General features: G+C 37.3%; 1 protein-coding gene across 2 annotated transcripts in view; it reads right to left on the bottom strand.

Moving 5' to 3' along the window:
* Nucleotides 1–23,061, bottom strand: part of nphp4 (nephronophthisis 4) — a 210,204-nt gene extending 187,143 nt beyond the window's left edge. Inside the window, exons 1-2 of one of the 2 annotated variants that reach the window (XM_017468908.3) lie at nt 22,423–23,061; nt 18,042–18,191 (exon numbers count right to left, since the gene is read on the bottom strand). In XM_017468908.3, coding sequence (XP_017324397.1) covers nt 18,042–18,191; nt 22,423–22,557 — 285 coding nt within the window. In that variant the 5' untranslated portion in view covers nt 22,558–23,061. The remainder of the gene's footprint in view (nt 1–18,041; nt 18,192–22,422) is intronic. The other variant, XM_017468909.3, reaches the window with a different exon arrangement.
* Nucleotides 23,062–25,277: the final 2,216 nt, after the last annotated feature.

Here is a 25,277-nt window from a genome sequence, read left to right as displayed (position 1 = left end):
AACAGCTGCTCTGACACTGACCTGACTGTACATAAAGTACTCTTGGACATGGCTGATGTTTTCTGCCTATTAATAATTGATTAATAAGCTTTGCAGGTTTGTAATTATGCAACCAGTGCTGAGATTTCATCCTTAAAAAATGAAGCATCATTAGGCTTGATGTGAAGATTATGGGCTAGAGTGTTCACTGGGGAAGTTTTTAACCAAAAGTAGATCAGTAAAGGAGGGGGGAAAAAAAAGAAAAAAAAAAGTTTAAATCATCCCCAATGGAAAATGTCTGGCAGCGTAAAAGCTCATAGCACAGAAATGCTGTCTCTCCTGCACGCTCATCCATCACCTAATAATATTCCTAATCATTGAAACGTATAAATGTTTCCCGGTGATGCAGAACAAGATTATTGTACAAACGATGTACGAATCCTCAAACGTCGTATCACTGGTGTCGTGTTATTCATCTTAAAGTGACTGAATAATGCTGCCAAACAACTAAACTACTATGCCAACAGTTTAATTATCTGTAAAGTGTTCCTCGTACAGCCAGAAGTCAATACACAAATCTTGGTTCTTAGACCAAAACAATAAAAGGCTCGCTCACAGGTGCACTTTCCCACACCGTAATGTGCTGGAAATAAACCACTAACCGGTACGTTTCTATTAGGTCACCTTGTATTTTCACATTATTATCTAATTGACATTACTTCAATAGATAGAGATGTTATTGAGTTAAGCCCAAAACGGCACATGCTAACATGTTAACACTTTGTTATATGTTATGTGTACAGTACATATATCATGAGACTACATGCTGTTTTTGAAAGTGTTTTTCAAAATTTCACACGAGTTACTGCACTGTCTAATCACAGCATTCAATATAATCTGATTTCAATACAGTGTTTTAAGTGTTCAAGGATTATTAAATAGAATAGAAATGCTCATTTGTACCATTTACAACCATCATCAGTAGAAGCAACAGAAAAACCAATGAATGAATGATCCCCCCCAGAACTTTTTACTTTTAAATACTTCAGTACATTTACATATGGACATTTTATGGACACAACCTTCATTTAGGTACATCCACTTTTTTGGAACAATAGTTTCACTATAGCTTTTTTTTTCTAAATCCTTCACATTTAAGAACTCGCATGTAGCTACACACACACACACACACACACACACACACACACACACACACACACACACACACACCATGTTGCATTTGTAAAGAGCTATTCTGCAAAAGATAAATAAATAAGTAAATAGAGAAAGAAATTCATTATAAATATGCATTTTAAACATGATTTTTGAATCCATCAAAATGTAAAAAAAAAAAAAAAAACCTAAGTGACTCGTCTGCGCCATATGAAAAAAAAAAAAAATATTTTTTTTTAAAAATGGCCAATCAGAAATCCTAGGATGGTCTGCACTTATGTAGTGCTTTTTAACCTTAGCGGTTCTACAAAGCACTTTACACTGTTTCTCATTCATCCATTCACTCACACACACACACACACACACACACACACACACACACACACACACACACACACACACACACACACACACACACACACACACACACACACACACACACACACACACACACACACACACACACACACACACCCATGCAAGGTGCTAGCCTGCTATCAGGAGCAACTTGGGTTCAGTGCCTTGCCCAAGGTCACTTTGGCATGTGGAGTCATGTAGGCCGGGAAACGAACCCTATGATTAGTGGACAACCCGCTCTACCACCTGAACCAGAGCCGCCCCAGTGATGTTATCAACACCGAATTTCCATACGTTCTCAAATGTAAAAAAAATGGTCAAAGGTTTATTATATAGTGAGTTTGTTTTTAGTTTTCTTGTTTTTATTTTTAAACGTGTGCGCCTTCTTTTTAGTTTCTTATTAATTATATATTGTCTGTTTATAGGCTATAGCTCAATAGCCACGAGAGTGCGATAAAGTTACGGGTTCTTGCTAGCTATCAAGACTTTGCAATTTGGTCTCCAATTTAAGAAGGAAATACTTAACCCTCCCACCTTCCTCTCAAAACATCAGTGCTTTGCTCAGCACTTTCTAATCCTGTGTGTCTGTCTGTGTATGTGTGTGTGTGTGTGTAAGCTCCTTTGAAGATTTTGCTAGACAGTGTAAACAAGCAGTGCTGAAAAAAGCTCTCTCAAGACTAGGGTTTATTGCGCAGGAGAAAACTCAAACACTATTCTAATACAGATACGATATATAAGGAATAAAATACAACGGGGCATGATGTTATAGGAAAATAATCAATGATGCAGCCTGATATGGAGTAAGCATTTCCTGAAGTGAGCAATGTATCCAGCTGACACTGTAGACTCCTTCCATGAATGTTGCTATAGTAATGATAACACATTAGAACAAGCACAATGACACAAGCAGGTCCATGTCAAAGCTGCGCTGTTACCGAAAATGAATCCTTCTGACCAATCAGATTCAGAATTCAAAATCACGGTGGTATAAATAGAATTTTTCCCCAAATTACTACTTACAGCGATATCTATTATTCACCTCTTTACAGCTTTCTCAAGTCAAGAGTCACGGTCACTACAGCAGCGGTTATAATTAGCTGCCATGTTGAAGTGTTAGCAAATAATAACTGCAGTGATTATTCTGTAATTAAGATTACAGTTTTGTTTTTGTTTTTTGTTTTTTTAAATGGCACTCACTTTTAATAATGTTCATAAAGAGTCTACAAGATAAGTGTGTAAGTATTCTATTTTATTATTTCAAATTAGGAACAATTACAACAACCTGTTGAGTTTATTAAGTATGAGACAGCGTCAGTTTTGAGGGCTAGTTAATGTTAGCTTATGATGATTAGCTGCTAGTATAGTTTTCTCATGGATTGTTGAGTAGCAGAAGAAGAGAAGTCTTTAAAACAGGCAAATGTACAGTTATGAATAAAACAGACCAAAGAAATATTTAATACACTCTCATAAAACATTTTTGTGTTTGTTTGTTTTTAGGTCTAAGGTTTTCGAGTTGAAAGACGATGTTATACCTTAACTTTAAAACTTATTTTAAGGTTTGTATTGCATGAGTATTTTCTGAAACAAGCTTCATTTCTTTCACCATTTGACTTCTTTATCTGGAGCTGAATTTCCTTCTTATCCATCTCTCTACTTTATAGAGTTGAGAAATTAGGTGGTGCGTGTGTGTCACTGCCAAACTTTGAATTAGGTGATTGGACTTGTCAAATGTAACCATTCAGAATGAATGAATAAATACATAAATGAATGAATGAATGTCAAACAGGCTGAAGAATAACAGCACTACTGAAGCAAGAGCGGGAGTACATCGCTTTTCTTTCTAGTAAATTGAATCGCCTTTTAACGAAATTAAAACTGATTTTAACTCAACATGACATGGAATTAGACTCAGCAATTGAGCTATTGTAGAACTCCAAATGTCGACCGCGGGGATCTGCGATCTGCTTTAGATTTGCTCATTTAAAAAAAAAACAAATTTAACCTCTCTCGGCTTTTGCATCATTTTTTGCTATATGCTGTAACAAGCCTGTGTGTGTGTACAAAACATCCTTGTTGTTAACATAATATTAATACCAACTAGCTGCTATGTTTTATCCTCAAAGCAGGCTCCTTCAAGCTGATCTAGCTTGGGGTAGATATCCAACACACAAACTAAAGCTTCAAACTTCAGTCCCAGCATCTGTGCCACCTACGGCTTCAAATGAAAGTGCCTATGGCATACAGATGCACTGACACAGATGCACAATTGGAACAGCTGCTATGATACTACACTGGGTCAAATACTGTATACAAATCAGGTGTGCCCCTGATATCAATCTGCTAGGTTACACTGGCTGCCGGGATTTTCACCCATTTGATTGGTGAAATTGGACAAAATTGGAGACTCTGTAGACTGTAGTCTTCATTTATAAGCACTTTACATGCAGGTTACATGTAATCTGATCCAACAAGATGTGCATACGCAGAGTGAAGTGTCTACGATAATAAGTTTATGATAAGTGTTTATGATAATTTTCTACCCTAATAAGGAGCTTGCGAGACCAGTCCCTCTGCTTTTTAATCATGCTTCATGTGGTTTAAGCAAGTTTTAAATGATTTCCGTCCGGGCAAATTGTCCTTCAAGTGTGATTACAGAGTGGACAGCGAGAAAAAGAGCTTGTGACAGCAATAAGGTTGCTCAGAGTTTCATCTGCTCGATATTGTGGACCGCTCTGTTTCTTGAAAATTACATCAAATGCACATATTTTCCATTGGTAAAATGCCTTTACTTATACTCATCTTTTTTTTACCAAATTGTTCTGCATCTTCGCTAAATGTCGGGCCAATATTAAACACTGAAATTTACTTAGACCAGTTCCTGCCCTGCATCAGCTTCCAAAGGTTAGTTTGATGTCCATCCTACCATCCAGTCAACCTCACAATTATCTACAAACAGTAAATTAAATCTGTAACATGAACTGTTTTCTTACAGGTGTTTCTTACTCAGTCAGATTATTAATGGATTATTTGGCTGCATGATAAACATAGCTACTGAGTTGGAAAGGCGTATCTTTCCTTTCTTTTGGGTTCCAGCATAATGATGCTTTCCAAAAAAAAAAAAAAAATGCAACACCCTTTATTCCAATCCTAAATCATGCTTGTATAATCATTATAAATCTTAGTGTGACTTTTTAATGCCACTAACTCATCCATCACAGGTAGAGATCGACCGATAATCAATTTTACCGATATTTTTCCTGATATTTAAGCATTTTCACATAATCGGATATCGGTTTTGTAATAACGGATCTACCGATAATTGAGAATTGTGCGCACGACCACCATTGCAGCACTGCATTTTTTTTTTTTTTAAAGATTTGTTATTTCATCAAAGATTTTATTAAAAAAACAAAAGAAGACACTTCAGTAACAGTACACTTATTTGATTTCTTTTTTGCACTTTTCAGACCCCTCTATTTATTGATGCATAAATAAGAGTTGTTTTGAATGCAAGGACGATGTGAAATTGACAAAATTTTAATAAATAAAATGGTTTGTTTAGTTCAGTGCTGTTGTTATCATTGTGTCAAAAACAGAAGTAAAAAAAATATAATATAATATCGGTTGATCTCTAATCAAAGGTAAACAAGTGGCTTGGAAACCTACTGCCAATGACAGCATATGCTTTGTCTTAAATGAAAAGACTTCTCATAACAATGCCATAACAAATCATTCAATGGGAGAAAGCATTAAAAAGGTTGCAGCACAGCATACTAATGGGGACACATTAAAATGTCATCTAGTGCAGCAGAGGCAGTTTTGCCATCATGGAGAGAGAAAGAGGGGGATTATTGGAAAGCTGTAATGTTGGTGACAGGGTAATTAAAGCAAAAAAGGGCATGTTGGACTACAGTGTGTCTGAGCTGAGCTGTAGTAACAGTGCGTTCATGTTGTGTAAAGGGGAGACAACACTACATGGCAGTTCATCCTCCTGTACATGTGTGTGTGTTTTGATGATGGTTGTAGAGAGCACCGTTTAACACTTTGGTCCAGCCAAGCTCTCATACAGTTGATTGGATTGAAATTGGGTTGAAATCTGGTGACTGTGTGGGTCATGGCATATGATTACATCATTTTCATCCTCAGCAAACCATTCAGTGAGCCATCGAGCCGTATGGATGGGGGCTGGGTCACCCTGGATGAGACCACTCCCATCAGGATAGAAATGTTTCGAATTTCTATCTAGACTAATTCTTTTCTTAAGGATTTATTTATTTACCTTTTGCAGAAATGTAACATTTGGTAAATGTTTCAAACGTTCACAAGAAAGTCTTCAGGGCAGAGGGTTTTCCCGCTTCTCTGTTACATGACGAGCTGCTATAACAAACGTTAGAATAAGAATGAACTTGTTTCACAACATTAGACGTAACTATAAAATGGATATAAAGTACAAATTGTTGTTCATGAATTAAGAAAATTAATGGAATTGTTGACAAACTGCTGCTGAATAAGGGGAATAAAGCACGCTATAGAAAAAGAATCAACTTCAGTGTAGAAAAGGCTGCATCCCACCACTGGGTCATTGATTATTTTCCTGTAACAGCATGTCCCATCACATTTTATTCCTTACCTGATGAATACATAACGATTATGGATATTGTTATACTTGTAAATCATTTTGGTCTCATTAATTGTATTCAATGCACCAATTCACCATGTTTAAAATCTAGAACCAAAACAGGAACTAAAAGCAGTCATTATGCTGCAATGGTTAATACAGAACTGAACACAGACACATATTACATTATCAAACACACAGACGCACACAGCAAACTGTGCAAAAAATCCATGTTTTGGGTGTTTGTGTGTGTGTTTGCGAGCAGCTTGGCTCGGATTTGCTTTGTGAGGACCTCTGTTGACTGCTGCGGGCTCGTATTTACCCTGCCTTTGGTATTTCTGTTTGTGTGCCCGAGGCCTTGAAATCTTAGAACTTGGTTTTGTTTATTTTAGCAGGAATTGAAGAGGTTTGCGCTCCATGGTGTTCAAATCAAAAACGTGGCCTTGTCCTGTACATCAGACAATAACATACGCGCTTTGGGTCAATTCAGTTGTGCAAACAGAAACACGCAGCACTTCCTGTCGATGCTACGGCATTCCAAACGCTAAAGAATTTTAGATATGATAAATCAACAACCTGGCGTGCTATATGAAGCGCATTACATCCGCAACAGCTCTATTCAGAAGACAACAGGGTTTCATAAGAAAATAAATAAATAAATAAATAAATAAATAAATAAATAAATAAATAAATAAATAAATACAAACACATCTGAAATAACAGTGGGTTTTTATAGATTATGATTAAGCCATGCTCATGAAAAAAAAAAATGCTCATTGCAGACTTCCAAGAGAAAAACAATGCACAAAACCAGTCCAATTTTGAACTGATTGGTTAAAGACTAGCTAAATTACCAAAAATAGCTTTAAACTTTTATAACATGAGCCCTCACTAACCTCTTTCAGGTCAAATACGTACTACAGCTAATATGGCACATACATGAATGCTGAGAAACTGCATCCGATTCTCTTTTGAGGGCGTTCCAGATGTAATCCAGACGTAGCCTAAGTAGTCTAAATGACGTTTTAATGTATGTGAGTGTTAGGACTTTTGAAAATGAGTCACTAACTCTTAAACAATAATATGTGATGCAGTTTTGGTCCACTGATTGCCTGAGAGTGAATGCTGGAGGCGGTAAAGTCAGATGAAGCCCCAGGTTAATGATACAGAAAAACTGCTGACTGCCTGTGCACATGGCACGAACTCAGGCCATTACTAAGCGTCAGCACTCTCGCACACATTCAAACACACACACACACACACACACACACACACACACACACACCTGGTGCCTCATCTACATTGACAGGAGGTAACTGTTTCATTAAGCTTACTAGATGGGAAAATTGTAAACATGCCAATCTTCCCAAGCTACAGGTGTGTTTTGTTAAGAAATGAAAGATATAGTACTATTAGAGGAACAAAACACTTTCACGTGTCTCACTTTCACCGATAACAGACATCCTGGATGTGTGTGTATGTGTGTGCAGTACTGAAAGGCATTCTGAGATTTATATACTCGGGTACATATGTCATATGTTGTGAATGGAGCCAGCAAATTTACCCCTGTGGAACTTCTATCCAATATCTAATATTACATACTTGTTTTAGATAACATTAACCCAGATAGTTCATTAAAACTCTTCTTTGCTGGTTAGCAAACCTAGCAAGCTACTGGCCCATATAGCTAACATTAGGTAACTAAACAAGGTTTAAAAATTGTTTTTCATTACTGCTAGCATAACCATAAACAGTGTTATAATTTATAACCCACATCTGTATTAAAGTTTAACATTATTATTGTGGGCTTGTATCAACTGCCTACAGTTACAGGACCAAATGTCACATCAATTAAAGCACATGACTCATGATTTCTGACCTCCGGCTACACTGAGAAAAGGGAATATGTGGTCGATCTGCTGTTCTCTTTGTGTTCATGTAGATTTCCTCCAAGATTTCCAGTTTCCTCCCATCGCTGGAAAATATGCCAGTAAATGGATCAGCTACTCTAATATTACGATTCCATGTGTGGTTCGACATGAACTGCAAATTGACCAAAACACTCCTCCATGTTTGTCGCTATTCCCACCGCCAAGTAAGCTGTGCCGTACTTAAACACTAGAGATGCACTGATGTATCGGCCAATAATCTGTATTGGCCAATGTAGGCAATTTTTCACACTATCAGCCATCGGCCGATAGTTTAGAAATCCGATGATCAGGGACGATTATATCCTGTCAATCAAAAGAGGGCGGGAAAACACATAGAATTCGTGCTGTATGTAAAGATGTCTCTTGTGTGGAATGATGACAAAACTGAGGTTTGTATTCTCTGTAAGCTCTGAAGTGATAAAATTTCACACGAGCAGCAGTGAAGCGGGAGTTTCAGCGTCGGGTGCATTTTTTTTTTTTACACCCGCACTGCTCAAGCTCAATAAAGGGCCAGTACACTATTGAACGATTTAAATGAAAGAGGAGTTGACAAAAAAGAAGTATATATTGCACAGAAAAATACATTTGTAGAGTAGTGTATTTCATATCCAGTTAATGTTAATATATAAAAAAGTTTATATTATATATTACCAGTTTGATGTTCAGTGATGAATTAGAAATGCTTTTGTTTGTGGTGAGTGAATGTGAGACTAACAGGTGTTTTTTTTTTTTTTTTTTTAGAATTCAGTCAATGTTAATATGAATTAATAAGATTCAATAAGTTAATAATCTTACTTTAATCTTCAGAATTTAGTTCATGTATTAATGTTAATGTGAGTGATGTGTTTTCTGTTTATGAGACCAGTTACTGTGAAACAACTTGTTGAAATGGAGAGAATAAAGTTTTTATTTGTATGTCTTTCAGAATTGTGGAATTAATTATTATTAATTTAAAAGAAGGCATAAAAGGCAGAACTATAGGTATTGGCTGATATCACTCTGAATAATCGATTATCAGTATCGGCTGAAACATTTAGTACCGGTTCATCTCTATTAAACACCCTTGTTGAATTTGGTTGCACTTCTTGCCCATGGTACAACATGAACCACACGGAGTTAAAAATAGTGCACTGACTGGTCAAATACAGCCATCCTAGAAACATCCTGATTTACGTCTTTGGTGGGAATTGCTTCTCTGTCAAAGTGTCTCAGTCTTCCCAAAAGTCCTTTTTAACTAGCCAGCTATTTAAATAATTGAAGCTATGTTAAACAGTGATTTAATGGCTCAGATTCATCTTTATCTATTTACCAAGAGTAATGTTTTCTTATCACTATTTAGCCTAGATCGTACATTTCTCCTGCATGATCCAATTAAAGCGCTCCATCTTCTAGTTCTTCTAGGCAACTCCCAAATGGTTTCCTATTCACTTCCTATTGCACTCTAAATAGGCTTTAACATAATGGAACCTAACACCCTAGCTACAGTGGCAAGAAAAAGTGTGTGAACCTTTTGGAATTTCATGGTTTTCTGCATAAATTTGTCATAAAATGTGATCTGATCTTCATCTAAGTCAAGGGTATTGACAAATATAATGTGTCTAAAATAAGAACACAAAAAAAATTCTGATCTTTCATGTCTTTATTGAGAACAACCAAAAAAAAACCTCATAGTGCTTGTGGAAAAGGTTTGTGAACCCTTGAGTTAATGACCTCAAAAAAGCTCATTGGAGTCAGGTTTTAGCATACCTGGAGTCTCGTTAAGAAAATGAGTTTGGACGTGTGGACAGCTACTTTGACTGATAAAAACCCCTCAAACGTTTTGAGTTTGCTCTGCACAAGAAAAACATGCTTATGTGAGCCATGCCTCGCCAAAAAGAGCTTTCAGAGGATCTACGATCAAGAATTGTTTATTTACATAAAGCTGGCAAGGGTTACAAAGTGATTTCAAAGACTTTAGAAATTCACTAGTCTACAGTTAGGCAAACATTCTACAAATGGAGACACTTTGGGACTGTTGCTATTCTACCAAGAAGTGGACGCTCAGTCAAAATGACACCAAGAGCACAACGAAGACTCATCAATGAGGTAAAGAAACAACCCCGAATGGCAGCCAAAGATTTGAAGGCATCATTGGAACTGGCTAACATCTCTGTTCATGAGTCTACAATACGTAAAACATTGAACAAGCAGGGTATCTACGGCAGGACACCACGAAGGAATCCACTGCTTACTAAAAAGAACATAGCTGCAAGCCTGAAGTTTGCAAAAGAGCACACTGACACTCCACAGCGGTATTGGCAAAATGTTTTGTGGACTGATGAAACTAAGATTGAACTATTTGGAAAAACCACACAGCGCTACATCTGGCGTTGAAAGGGCACAGCATATCCTCATGAAAACATCATCCCAAACGTAAAGTATGGTGGAGGAAACATCATGATTTGGGCCTGCTTTGCTGCATCAGGGCCTGGCCAGCTTGCAATCATTGAAGGGAAGATGAATTCCCGAGTATATCAAACAATTCTTCAGGATAATGTGAGAATGTCTGTATGTCAGTTGAAACTGTGTAGAAGTTGGGTCATGCAACAGGACAATGACCCAAAACACCGGAGCAAGTCCACAACAGATTGCCTTCAGAAAAACAAAATCTGCCGTTTGGAGTGGCCAAGTCAGAGCCCAGACCTCAACCCAATAGAGATGCTATGGAATGACTTGAAGAGAGCCATACACATGAGACGTCCAAAGAATACGACAGAGTTAAAGCAGTTCTGCCAGGAAGAATGGGTTAAATTCCTCCTGAATGATGTGCAGGTCTGATCCACAGCTACAGGAAGCGCCTGGTTGAGGTTATTGCTGCCAAGGTGGGGGTCAACCAGTTATTAATTCTAAGGGTTCACTTACTTTTTCCACTGCCATTTTGAATGTTGAATGAGTGTGTTCAATAAAGATATGAGGGATCAGAATTTTTTTTGTGTTTTTATTTTAGACACGTTATATTTGTCAAAACCCTAGACTTGGATGAAGATCAGATCACATTTTATGACAAACTTATGCAGAAAACCATGAAATTCCAAAAGGTTCACATACTTTTTCTTGCCACTCTATATAAAAATGCCTGTATTTTTTAACGCCATCTGGTAAGGTTTGCACTCAAACGCTTCTGTATTTTCAATCAAGAATAATGTATTGGCACCTTCGACTGTGTGGGAAGCCATTAAGTGAAAACATGCTCCTCTTTATTTTCCCTAAACATTACAATATGGAATGGAGGAAGCAAATACAGAGAGTCATAAACTCTCTCGATCCCATAATCCTTAGATGGTGCCACCTGATGGCTGAGGAAGGAAAGTGGAGTGCAACGTGCGCTCTCCGGCCAATGCACATTATCCTCTATTCTTCCCAGCTTCAGCAGGAGTGCAATCACGTCTATATTCAGATAAAGACTAACACACCCATACAAAAGTCACACGATGCATGGGTGAGACAGACAAGAAGGAGACAGACATGCATGAGGACAGAAAAAAGGTGAATGTCAACCAGAGATGAAGCAGTACTTGAGATGCAGATTCCACCTTCTTAATCCTTCCTTCTCTTTCCGGATTCTCTTTCCTCCAACGTTGGACTTGAAATCCTGTGGAGATTTCTGCAGCTTGATTCTGTGGTGTCTGTCCAAGAGAAAAACTTTATGGAGCAGCTGCTCTCAGGGATGTTTACTCTCCTGGGAGCTGAATTATTGATCGTGTCAGAAGTGTGCCGGTCCAGCACATATATAATTGAAGTTAGTCTTCCAGCTTGCATGGAGGAAGACGGGGATTTACTGTAGTCACAAAGTGCTCAACAGCACACGAGAGACATGTATGGATTATGTCATGTGGGTTAAGCTCCACTGTCCAAGTGTGTATTGACAGAAGGAAAGGGGAAGAACATGAAAGGATCAGCATCAGACAAACATGCGGGGCTCCGCACAACATAATGGCAATTTGTGTTTAAAGCGATACTCCAGTGTTTTTCATCCCAGACTATATGTACCAGAAATGTAGAATTTGTGTGTGAACATGAATTTCCACATTCCTGTACTGAAAAAAATGATCAAATAACTCAAAACTTCTTTATAATGGAAGTCAAAATGTCTGATTTTGTCAAAGGTATACAATTTACCACATAGTATGCATTTGTCCACAGTTAGGGTCCACAATTAGATTCTGAGCTCAGGTTACTGCTTGTGTGGAGTTTTGCATTTCCACACGGGGTTCCCCAGTTTCCTTATATTCCTTCCCCAGTGTGAATGAATGTGTGAAGTATTCCCTGGCTTAGCATGATGGAGAATGTTCCCTGGGTAACTAGGGCTTAGTATATCGTAGGGGTAAAACACAATGCCAGAATGTCTTTTAAAGGTCAACCGATAGTGGATTATACCGGTACCAATAACCGATTAATCAACTGTTAGTTTTTAAAATAAATACTGAATGAAAATATAACACTGAAACTAAAATACTGCTGAACTTTTTAACAAAAATAAACAGTACCATGAAAATGTACTGTAAATTTATTTAATTAAAGAAATATATAAATATGAATATATTAACGTAAATAAAAAGATATACATCCAAACTGAACCAAAAAGTAACAATCCAAATAACAAATAAAAAATGAGACATCCAAAATGAATGAAAAAAAATATAAAAACACTTCAAATAACACAGCAAAATTTGTCAGTGATCGTTTTTATTTCGCCACTAGAGGCCACTCTCATACTGTATAATAATGACAGCAGACCCTTCTCAGCCACTCCTGCAATGGACGCAGCTGGGAAAAACGATCAGTGTAGATTTTTGCAGATAACTGATAGTTCCAGCACCTGGTCGTCGGTTCCGATTAATCTGCAAAACTGATAAATTGGTCAGTCTCTAATATCTGTATCTGCTTAGTGCTCCAAATATCTGTATTTCTTTCATTCACTCATTCTATTTTATTAAATATGAACCTTACAACTATCCCCCTACAAACACTGGAAAACACACAATGCCTGCACTGTCAGCATGATCCATGAATTCTGGCTCTGACTGTAAGTGCATTGGACTTTGTACAATCCTGCTCATGCTGTTATTCTTTTCCGGCTGTGATATTTTCTAGCAAATTTACTTGGTTACAGTCCTCAAAATATATACAAAACTAATAATTTAATCTAATTTAATCCACCAAGAACCTGACCAGGTAGTTACTGATGATGAATGAATGTACGCTGGTCTTGGTTTGTCCTGTGTGCTTCATATGTGAGCACTCATTTGTCACTGTACGAAAGTAAAAATCTCCAATCACGTGTCTCACACACGTCTCTAGTCTCAACTAGACTCTCAAAGTGTGTGCCTCCCCTTTGTATCTGTTCAGGATGCATTATACATTCATTCTGAATAATGTATTCGTATTTAGTTGCATCCCCAGTACATAGTATTTAGCACTGTCATTTGAAGTGCAGGAAGTCTCGCTCATCCAGAAATCTTTATTGTTAGAATGTTAAGTTTGTAAAGTCGGATTTGCATGATCTAGTTGCACATTTGAAACTTTTCTTGACACAATTCAACATTAAGACTGCCCTTAAGATTCCATTAAAAGTAAGTTTCAAGTCAGTGGGTTTCCCTTCAATTCAATTTACTTAAAGCAAATGCGTGCCTCAGTTCCATGAGATTGAATCTGTTTTTGTACATCAAATATAAATCCTGCATAAAGCCCAAATTCACACTCTCATCCGAACTGAAGACCGAACCCTGCAGCACTGACATTACCCCTGCACTACTTTACAGCACGTTTTAATCATGTTAATTTAATACAATAGTTGTAGTTTACACCAGTGCCAACATCCTCATAAGATTTCCTAATGTAATTGGTTTACGTTAATGCTATATGAATTGATCATGCTCACGCTACATAATTCATTCTAGTAATCTAGAAACTTCTTTAAATTAAGTTTAGTATAAGCAATGAAATGCCATTTTGATGAGAATTTTTTTTTTTTGCAAATTATATGTAATATAAGTGGTGTAATAAGTGGCAGTGGTGGCTTGGTGGTTAAGGTTAGTATCTGACTTGACATTTTCATTGTAGACAGAGACGTGTGGACATTTCCTGATTGTGGTAATCAGTGGTAAATGCTGGATAGAGATTAGGCTGGAAAAGACGTGACTGAAAACTGAGAAACACTTCGGTGAGTGCACATACTTTATCAGGTGATATGAATCAACCCTGTGTGAGAAGCCTAAGGAGGACAAACGCATGTGGAATACATCGACAACTTGCAGCTCTCCACCGGAAGTTACAACCTTTTTTTTTTTTTTTTTTTAAAAACAGCAGGCTTCTAGGAATGGTCTGCTTTCTATTGAAGCGGCCATTACGCAGTTTGCCTAAAGGCGGCTGAGCTGAATTACTGTGCTTATTTTCACACATAAAGGAGCAAAGGGAAGGAGTTCAGCCCCTCTGTAATCCACAGCAATGTGAAATACAAACACATAACAAGCTGTGCTGTGATACCACAGTGCCCTCTGTTGGCCAGGAAGGAATGAAAAATGAGCGCAAAATGAAGCACCTTTTCCAAGAGCTTGTTAGGAAAACCAGTGATTCATGAGGGTCTAAAAGGTGGAATCAATACACATGCAGCCAGTGTGTCACATTCTGGAAACATGAGTGGTCTCTGCAAACCGCCAGCTTCTCCTTAGACAGGGCTTTAGACGTTAAATCATCAGGACCATAGATGGATTGGACCTCACAGAGACAGCTCAGCCCGAAGCGGCAAACTCGCAGCAAATGTATTACATTACGGATGAATTGGAATTTAGCAATGTGGGGGAAACCTGCAAACCAGCATTGCTTAGCATGCTCATGATCACTTTGAACAGGGAATTAAATTAGCACATGCAAATCCTGTGTAAGGTGTGTGAATTGAATATGCTCAATCCACACTTAGTTCTCCGAAACCTCCGTTGTGGCAAAACAAGCTTGTATCACAGTGAGGTTTGGTAATTAACTTTCATCCACCAACTCTAATGTGTCTCGCAAACATTTGTTTTGTCATAGGCTTCCTTGCTTAGAGGCAGGCCAGAGGGAAAGCACTGCTTTAATACTATCTCTTTTTCTTGCCTAATCACTCTTTCTGTTGGGAGTCTTTCTGCGAGGCGTATATTAAAACACATCCATCATGGCTGACAGCTCTTCTGCAATCTCACGCAGTCGTCCCCCCGCTGCCTCGGTTACTCGTAGCAGAACCGCTGCTGCGTTCTGATTTCAGCTCGGAGTCTACAAGCACAGAGATGAAGATATGCAGCAAATGGATGGGCGCATGTAGTTCTGATTAGACATGATTTCACCCCCGGACCATGATTTGGTTAAACCTCACACGAATTCTCAGGTTTTGCGCCTAATATCAGGATTGAAAAATCTTAAAACTTAAATGGGAGACTTTTATTTATTACACTCTTTCTGAGGCGCTTAACTGAGACCATTTAACACATTAACATGAACAAACCACTACCGCATTAATAAACCATAAATAGCAGTAACAAAGTAGCTGACATGATATATAAATATATATATATATATATATATATATATATATATATATATATACACACATACACATATACATACACATATACATACATATACATATACATATACATATACACACACATATATATATATATATATATATATATATATATATATATATATATATATATATATGTGTGTGTGTGTATATATATATATATATATATATATATATATATATATATATATATATATATATGTGTGTGTGTATATATATATATATATATATATATATATATATATATATATATATACACACATATATATATACACACACATACATACATACATACATACATACATACACACACACACACAGGTGTCTCCGAACATATTGGAATGGCAAAGTCAATTCTTTTTTTTTTTTGGCTATACACTTTGCTAAGAAATTTGGGTTTGAGATCAAAAGATGAATATAAGATGATAGATGAGATCAGAATTTCGGCTTTCATCTCCTGATATTTACATCTAGATGTGTTAAATAACTTAGAGCACGTTACTTTTGTTTGAGCCCACCCCTTTTTTAATTGATCAACAATATTGGAAAATATGACTGATAGGTGTTTCTTATCACCCAGGTGTAGATGGATTGTTTAAACTATGAATAACTGAATATCTACTCTTGGTTTAAGCCCTGGGTTTCACCTGTGAAGTCAGCATTTGTTGTTAAAAAGGATAAACCAACATGAAGACCAGAGAGTTATCTATGGGAGAAAAGCAAAACATTCTGAAGCTGAGAAAAGAGGGAAAATGTATCAGAGCAATTGCAAAGACATTGGGCAGTACAACCATTTGTTGTACTGAAAACGAAAAGAAAAAAAAAAACAACAAAAAAAAAAAAACACTGGTGTACTAACAACCAAACACTGAACAGGTTGGCCAAGGAAAACAACAGCAGTTGCTGACAAACATTATGAGAGCTGTGAAGATAAACCCCAAAACAACAGTCAATGACATCATTAACAACCCCCACAGGGCAGGGGTGAGGGTAGCACAAAACACTGTTCAAAGAAGACTTTGAGTGCAGAAAGATGCAAACCACTCATCAGCAGTAAGAACTGGAAAGCCAGATTGGAATTTGCAAAGAAATATAGAATTGTGCCACAAAAAGTTCTGGAATTGAGATTAATTAATTTTTAGTCATGGACTGAATGGCCAATGGGATGGTTTGGGATTTTTAATTTCTCCTAAAGTTAACCAGACAAAAAAAAATGCATCTCGTCATGTTACTGAAAAACCACCAAGCCCTCCTCCAAGTCAGAAAGTTACAGCTGTACCTCTCTTACAAAGCACTGACAGTGGAGACTCCTTCCAAAAACGTTAAATAAACTTCATCACGTCAATAATTATACTTATTTAAATCCATTTATCAACTATTATACTTATTTAAAACCATTTAAGTTCCGTGGCCACCATGCAAGTCCCCGGGAAAGCTGTTACTATAGAAACAATCATGTATTAGAATAAGCACATTCATATAAACCTGTGATTTGCCTTGCAGGCAGAACTACGTTCAGAAAGGCTGGTATAGAAAATGAATGAACACCTTTTGACCGATCAGTTTTGAGAATTCAACAGTGTTGTGGTATAAATTTATTTATTAAAGTTGCAGCACAAAAAAACAACCAAGCATCGTCACTGTTCCATGAAATTATCTCAGACTTAATACAAATAACAGCTTTTTACATTCCGTTATAAACTATCAAGTAATTTTTTATCATATGCTAAAATAAAATGGAAAATGTAACTTTATCTTTAATAAACAGGCCTTACTACTTTGCTGTGCATTAGTTAATGATCCATACATCATCTGTTAGACTTTAAAAATGATGGCATGGCCAGAATTGGCTCCATCTTTAGTTTGGAAATGTGTTATTGTCATTAAAAATGTATGAATGTTGCTTTCCAAGATTTATTTAACTAGTTCTCGATGTGACAGTGCAAGACTGCAGTCTGACACCATTGTATTAGCTTATTAATAAATCATCTGTACTAAAGACTAGTTTTAAAAAGTTTTATTTTGACTAAGCACCACAAGCAAGTGATTTTTTTTTACATTTATTTTAGAAAGCGTTTGAACACCCTGTAAAACCATTATTTTAGTTCAACTTCAAGAAACGGGTCCAGGTCAGTACTCTAGTATTAGAAAGTCTAAGGACGAAACAGTGAGAAGTTACATGACAAATGTTTGGCTTTTTATTTTATTCGGGGAAAAAAAAACATCTAGATCTAATTGGAATCTAGATGTAATTGGAAAAGGCTGATCTACTATATGATCCATCAAATACTTAATCAAATAAAGCTTTATATAACATGTACATTAGCTCATTCACTTAAATAATAAGCTACAACCTGACAACCTGTAGATATGAAAGGTCTCCTACCTCATTAAAATGCACTTTGCTGGGTTGTTCTTGATTTCGCTTAGTGGCCTCATGTGGTTCACTTTTCCATGTTCTTCCAAAGAAACGCTGCAGACTGTTATCAAACAGAGAGACGCGCAGCTCGTACCTGTCTGATCTCACCTTCTCTGCCTGCACACAATGAAAACACACAAGACTCAGCCATTACTGTGTTGTTTTTTTTCCAGGATAGACAAGTGATAATGAGTGAGTGAGGTGCAACAGCATCTTCCTAAAACACAAGTAATCTATCAAACATTCCTTTAGTGCTTCATTAGTATTTGTAATAAATAGATGTAGAGCAGCCAACCTGATCACACAGAGCAGTATCAGACACGTTATTAAAATAAGCACACGGTGCCATGTATTGTGCGGACCCAATGGTATTCCTGAACATGCAGAGTCGCATGTGAGAGCACTTCAGTTCTGCGAGCACTGAGCACTGAGACATACACACAGGGTCTACATGTGGACAGGGTCTGTCATGTTGCATGGTAGTCAAGGTGTAATTCCACTCACTTTCAATGACCATGCTCAGTGATACTGTTTAAACACCACAACATCTTAAAGGTACATTAGAGAATATTTGTTTAAAAAAAAAAAAAAAAATTAATTAATAAAATATGTCATTAAGGTTAAATGATTGGAGTTGAATAAGATTTGAATGAGCCCACCCACATTTCCACCGGTGTACACAAAGCTCTGTTCCCAAAACTTGATGATGATGATGATGGTTCAACTAGTGTTAGCTTGCTAACTATAGTCACCATTAGCAAGGACTATCATCACATCACTTTCAAGCTACTCAGATAATGTTTGAAAGCCACGTTTCGACTCTGTAAACATGCAACCTCTCCTCATAATGATTTATGAGGATGTGAAGGGGCATAGGGGCGTGTCTATAAAACGACTGACAAAATGCCAATCCAAATATAAACAAACATTTCCGCCCAGGTTTGGAAACCTGCCTTTTTCGCTGTGAGATACACTTGTACTGAGACAGGCTTAAACTATTATTTCTCATCATTCAGGGCTCTACAGTGCGACCATTCTACTTGCATTTGTGACTGTACTTTGTACTACTTTGTGTGACTGTGAATAAATATTTATTTGCACCGGTGCAAGTGACCTGTTCAGAGTTGTATAATACAATCGGAATAAAAACTACAGGAAGTAGAAAATGCGCAAGTTACTTTCACACTGCTTTTCATCACCTCACTCAACCGAACAAGTGTGTAAATACTGCAAAGACGCCATTATGAAGACGAGTAACACTGTACATCATCTGCTTCTCTCAACTTGCCGGAATCACAAACCGCCATCTTTTATTGATCCCGCAAAATGACCTGAACCTGCAACTGTGACCTGCTCATGTAGACACAGCGAGTAAATTAATAATAATGCTAACTCTACAAGATTGGGTTTAATTCAAACTTCTTTATTAAATAATTCCACACCAATCATAAACAAGAGTAGCAACGGTTCAGTCTGTAAACATACAATACACTGCTGCACTCTCTTCACTCCCTTCATCAACTCTAATAGACAGCACATTCACTTCATTTAAACTCAGCGTTGCCAGATATCACTAGAAAAATCAAACCCCCTTCCATGTTTCTATCTTATCCCCCAAAATACACAAATATTATCAGCAGACATGGCAACACTGTATTGAGGAACCGATCTAAAAGGAACAACTAATAAACAAACAAAAATAAAATCTAATAAAATGTAAAGACAGAAAATGTGCTTAATTATAAATAAATCATTTAACATTAATAGATACTATAATAAATTTAAAAAATATAAATAAAATGAGAAATTAAAATGTTTTAATTACTATAGGTTGCACTTAATATCAATTTGAATATCTTAGTAGACTATTTCCTTAGAAGGCTATTAGCCTTTTTCCTAATATGGATCATTTTTATATTAGTTTACTTTTAGTTATGACTCTTTATTGTTTAAGATATTTAAAAATAAATATGTTATGCTTGTTTATTTATCAATTAACCAACAGTATTTGTCACTACTATTATTTGAATTCAATTAACAGTGATATCTGGATCGGTTTCAGTCGATCAAGATGACAAGAAATCGGTATCGGCTGTAAAAATCCTGATCGGAGCATCAGTAATGAACACTGTTAAACTAAAGCGCTTTGCATCTAGCAGATAAATTAACTCACACAATCACATCCTATATGAAATTATTCAGATATATACACAATATACACAGAGCGGTTCGAGAATCGGCTTTGGAGAATTTGGAAAATGGCTACTAGTGTAGCTTTAAATATATTTAAGACTGAACATTGAGGTTTTTTGTATTTGTTTACAAGGTAAAATGAACTGAAATATTAATGAATTAATTTGTCATGGCTCAACCTATATTTCTAAATTCTGTCATAATTGACCAGCTCAAATTTCCTCATGCAAAACTAAACTTCAACTGTGCTCCTAAATTTTTGACTGTGCTCCTAAATTTTTGCAATTAGATGCACAAGTGCTCCTAAAAAAATGTTACCGTAGAGCCTAGTCATTTCTACATAAATTTTCCACATTATTTGCACTAGTAAGAAATGAAAAATATTGATTACTGCACCTTTAAAAATAAAACGTAGCAGCACATGGCAGCAACCAACATAAACAGATCTAAATAAAACCATCCACGATGCCCCAGATTTCGTCAAGCTACTGTATGTAGGTTGCTCATATCAGTACAGATGTGGGATGTTTTCCTTTTTATCTAATTATGCAAATTTTTCATTTTAACCCAAATCGATACGATCATGATGACTTGCACATTGTGTGACATGTAAACATGTTATTGTGAGAATATGTATTATGACCTTGGTGTGTGAAGAAGTGCTACAAAGGTGACCTATTATTTTGTTTGGGCTTTCTTACTGTCCTTTAAGCTCTCTTAGTATGCTTATGAAAAGGTTTTCCTGACACAAGGGGGTGATGATATATGGAAATGTACCTAAAGATTTTTGTATTTAAGCTGTGTTTTTCGAGACCAGACCAGACACTTGAGGTGTTTTTATCCTTGGCCCATTTGGAGCGTTTGTTTCAGAACCTGGTGCGTTTTGTCCATTGGCTTGGTTAGTTTAGACCAGGGGTGTCCAATCATATCCGGAAAGGGCCGGTGTCGGTGCAGGTTTTCATTCCAACCAAGCAGAAGCCACACCTGAGTCTATTGAAAGCCAAGATTGACTGATTAAACAGGTGGAATCAGGTGTGGCTCCTGCTTGGTTGGAATGAAAACCTGCACCCACACTGGCCCTTTCCGGATAAGATTGGGCACCCCTGGTTTAGACAAATATGAACACGGCAATAGCACTCGAATTCCACACCAAAACAATCGGGCCTGATAGCAAACAAACTCTGCAGCAGTTCACTTGTGGTGAGAAAGCATTCCAATTCAATGGACCAACGAACCAACCTGTATAGCAATGCATGATCGGAAAAGCGTTTTGTAAAAAGCCTGTTTGTTTCGCTAATGGCTCGCATCATGAATCATGGTTTAATTTGGACCAAAGACGAGGTAAAACGCCTCATTGAAATTTGGTCTGATGAACATATTTCTGAACAACTTTCAAAAACGCATAAAAACACAAGGAGTTTAGTGAGCGTCTCAATGAGATGGGCTTTAAATCACTCTGGGGAACATACAAATTAGATCAATTATGATAACTACAGCTAAAAAGAAAGCCACAATAAGCTCACAGAGCTGCCGTCTATCCATCTTGATGGATGACCGCAATGAGCGGAAGACCAGAACATACACAGGCGCACTCTGATTAATGAGAGGACAGTTTACTCACACGTGACTTACATAAACACATTTGGGTACGTTTTGATCTTTTCAGGAGCAGGGACAGTGTGAACGTAAAGAGTCGACTTTAAGGAGTCTGAGTTCGGTTCTTTTAAAGAGGATTCAAGTGTGAAAACACCAGAACCTTATTACACTTCCTTTTGTTTATTTCACTTTCCGTGCACACTTAATACATTTCCTACACTTCTACAACCTGGCTCTCGGGTGGTCTCCTGGTTCCTGATTCTAGTTTCTGAAAGATTTACAACACAGGTATTGATGAGTACTGAAAAACTCATACTCAGGCTGTAAGAAATGGTATTGATACTTCTCTTATTATTATTATTATTTTTATCAATATTATTTTCTACTCATACTTGTTAGTATGTACCTAACAAAATGACATGGATGAACACTCAAGTTTGTCAGTGTTAATGTTAATAGAGTAATAATGGCACAATATGGTTAATTGTGTGTATGTGTATCTATGCATGTGTGCGTGTGTGTGTGCATGTATGTGTGTGTGTATGTATGTATGTTTCACCTGGTTTAAGTGAAGCCCATCCAATCGTTTGAGCACGAGCTGGAAAGCCTGGCTCGGACCCTGTGCTACCCGGGATGTTTGCTGAGGAGGAGGAATCACTCGGTTTTCATCGAAAATGCGTTTCCACTCCGACATTTGTACGACATGCGTTATATCCCTCCTCTCATTAGACTGCAGTGATCAATGACAGTAAATCAAACTTGCAACATCTTCCTGGAAACCTGAACCTAAACCGAAAAGTCACCATGAGCATCTCATTCTGTTGATTTTAAATCAGAAATCAACATCACAGCAACGAATCCATCGTCTTTCCTGATACCGCTTTCCAATCTCTGCTTTTCACAACCTCTTCTGCTATGACTTGTGCTTAGCCAAGCCTGCTAGCTAGCTCCTTTAACTGTGTATTCCGCTTTTATATACTGTAATCTCAGCTTCAGTAGATTTATAACACAAACGTATCCTCTTATCGAAAGTACTTCACTACAAAATCGTCATTAAAAATCCCTGAAATTTAGAGAAGGGAGGAAATGGCCAAAGCTAGCTCTCCATCATATCATCGCCGCCATGTTGTTTACCGTTAGCGCTTAGCAGCTGTTACCAGGGTGACCAGTGTGAGCCGTTCTTCCTCACTTGTATTCGCCGGACGAGGCGCCGCCATCTTGTGTTGTGGCTCTGAAATGACATAACTGCGTCCCAATTCGCGTACCATCCGTCCTAAATAGTATCCGTGATGAGAATGTTTGCGTCCCTAATCGTAGTATGTTGAAACGAATATCCCAAAGGTTCCCGGATGGTCTACTATTTCTGGTAGATTTTTGCAGTGCAGATCCGTAGACACTTTTTCAGTCCTTGCGCAACGGGAAGAGGATTTTTTTGACGGTTTGCTTCGCCGAATTCAACCTGCAAACGAGTATGGAAGTATTTTGCCGGCAATATCCATCCATTTTCCATTTTCTTTGCCGCTTATCCTACAGGGTCACGGGAGCCTATCCCAGGGAGCATGGGGCACAAGGCGGGGTACACCCTGGACAGGGTTTTGCGGACAATATTAAAAAGCGATTGCAAACTATATTTGCAGTTGCATTTCCTATTTGTGGACGCATAAATTGTGCCAAATGAAAACGCAAATCGAAAAAAATTACCGTTTGAATTTTCATTACGTACAGTGTCTGCCAAATCTCAAGTGGAAACGCAAAGGTCATTTGCAATTGCAACTTCCATGTGTTACGCATTATGAAACGGTCATATTGAAATGCAATAGCAGCGCACCACGTTTGCTATTTCATTTCCTCAGTGTGGCGTATGGAGCCTGCCAATATTCAAATGGAATGGCAAATTCCTTTGCATTTGCATTTCCCATGACTTGCACAGAAACCTGCCTATCAGTGTTGGGGTGGGAGTATACTACAGGCCGTGTTTGTATTTGGAAGTGATGTCACTTACAGTCGACCACATTTTAGACTGGCTCACCATCACTGGAGAGTCACTGCACAGTCACAAGTTTCTCAAACAATAAACACACAGAATGGGCAAAAATGTGCATTGTCTTACTCTGAAGTGGAACGAGAACCAAGTACAATTGAATATATTTTTTATTTTTCTCCCATTAAATACCCCTGAAGCTAATCTCTCAGAAATGCAGCTCACCGGTGCTTTATAGTAATAAAGTCAGTAAGGGACCATGTAAAAAACTCATGACCTGGGCAACTGTGTAAAATTGTACCAAGATTACAGTCATCTACTTCACAGGATATCTAACATATTGCAGTATTATAATACAGTATTTATTTAGTTTTATAGCATATATTTTATTAATAATTATTAATGATCTATGCAATTGCAAATACAGTTTGCTACTGCTTTTGAATATTGTCCGGAAAATATTTCCATAGACGAGTGTAGCCTAATGACTGTGATGCGTATTTTAGAGAGGTGTAAATGAAATGTGGAAAAATAAATCAAGGGAATGGTACATTAAATGATATAGTATAAATTATATGAGGAATAATGAATGAAGAAAAGCTGAAATGCAAGAAGGAGTTTGTTTACAGTGACAGTGTGTGTAACTAGACAACAACGGTCTCTTCCATTACATGACATGTTAGTATCATGTACTAGATGCATCCCAAATTACATACTTACATTTATATTTACATTTTATCATTTAGCAGATGCTCTTATCCAAAGCGATTTACAAATGAAGAAATACAAGCAAAGTGGAGAACGGTACAAGTAGCGCTACCATTCAAGGTTTTTTTTTTTTATTGAGTTTTAGAAAAGCAAAGTGTGCAGAGGAGTTCTTTGAAGATAGTTACAGAATCTGCTGTCCGGATTGAGGTTGGAAGTTCATTCAACCACTGAAGGGCAGTTAGTGTGAAAGTTCTGGAGAGGGACCTTGAGCCATGCTGAGTAGCTCAAGGCTTATGCACTATTGTATGCCATTTTGTAGTATAAATTGTATTCCAATTTATACTACAATTATACTACAATTCCAACAAAACTGAAAAAATGAATTGAGAAATGTCGGATACTTCATGCACTCAACTGTCGCAGCTTTGCTTATGTAGCAGAAAAGGGGAGGGGTTACAAGGCGCTGATGCCAGCTCAAATTTGCTCAGAATCAAAAAAGGTCATGTTGGGCATAAATGGTAACATTGACTTAAACAGTAAAATAAAGAAATTAATTTACGTCGACTCTGGGTATTCTGCTGAAGTTAGCACCATAGCATTATGTGTGTTTGACGTCATTTGCCATTGACTGGGAATCAGTTTATACTTCCGGTTAGTAAAAAACTGGTAGAGTTCCATTTGAGACGATACTACCATTCTCAAATTCATAGACTAAACGGTAGAGT

The sequence above is a fragment of the Ictalurus punctatus genome, chromosome 5 (genome assembly GCF_001660625.3).
Source record: "Ictalurus punctatus breed USDA103 chromosome 5, Coco_2.0, whole genome shotgun sequence".
Taxonomy (NCBI): Eukaryota; Metazoa; Chordata; class Actinopteri; order Siluriformes; family Ictaluridae; genus Ictalurus; species Ictalurus punctatus.
This window is presented reverse-complemented; position numbering and strand designations above follow the sequence as displayed.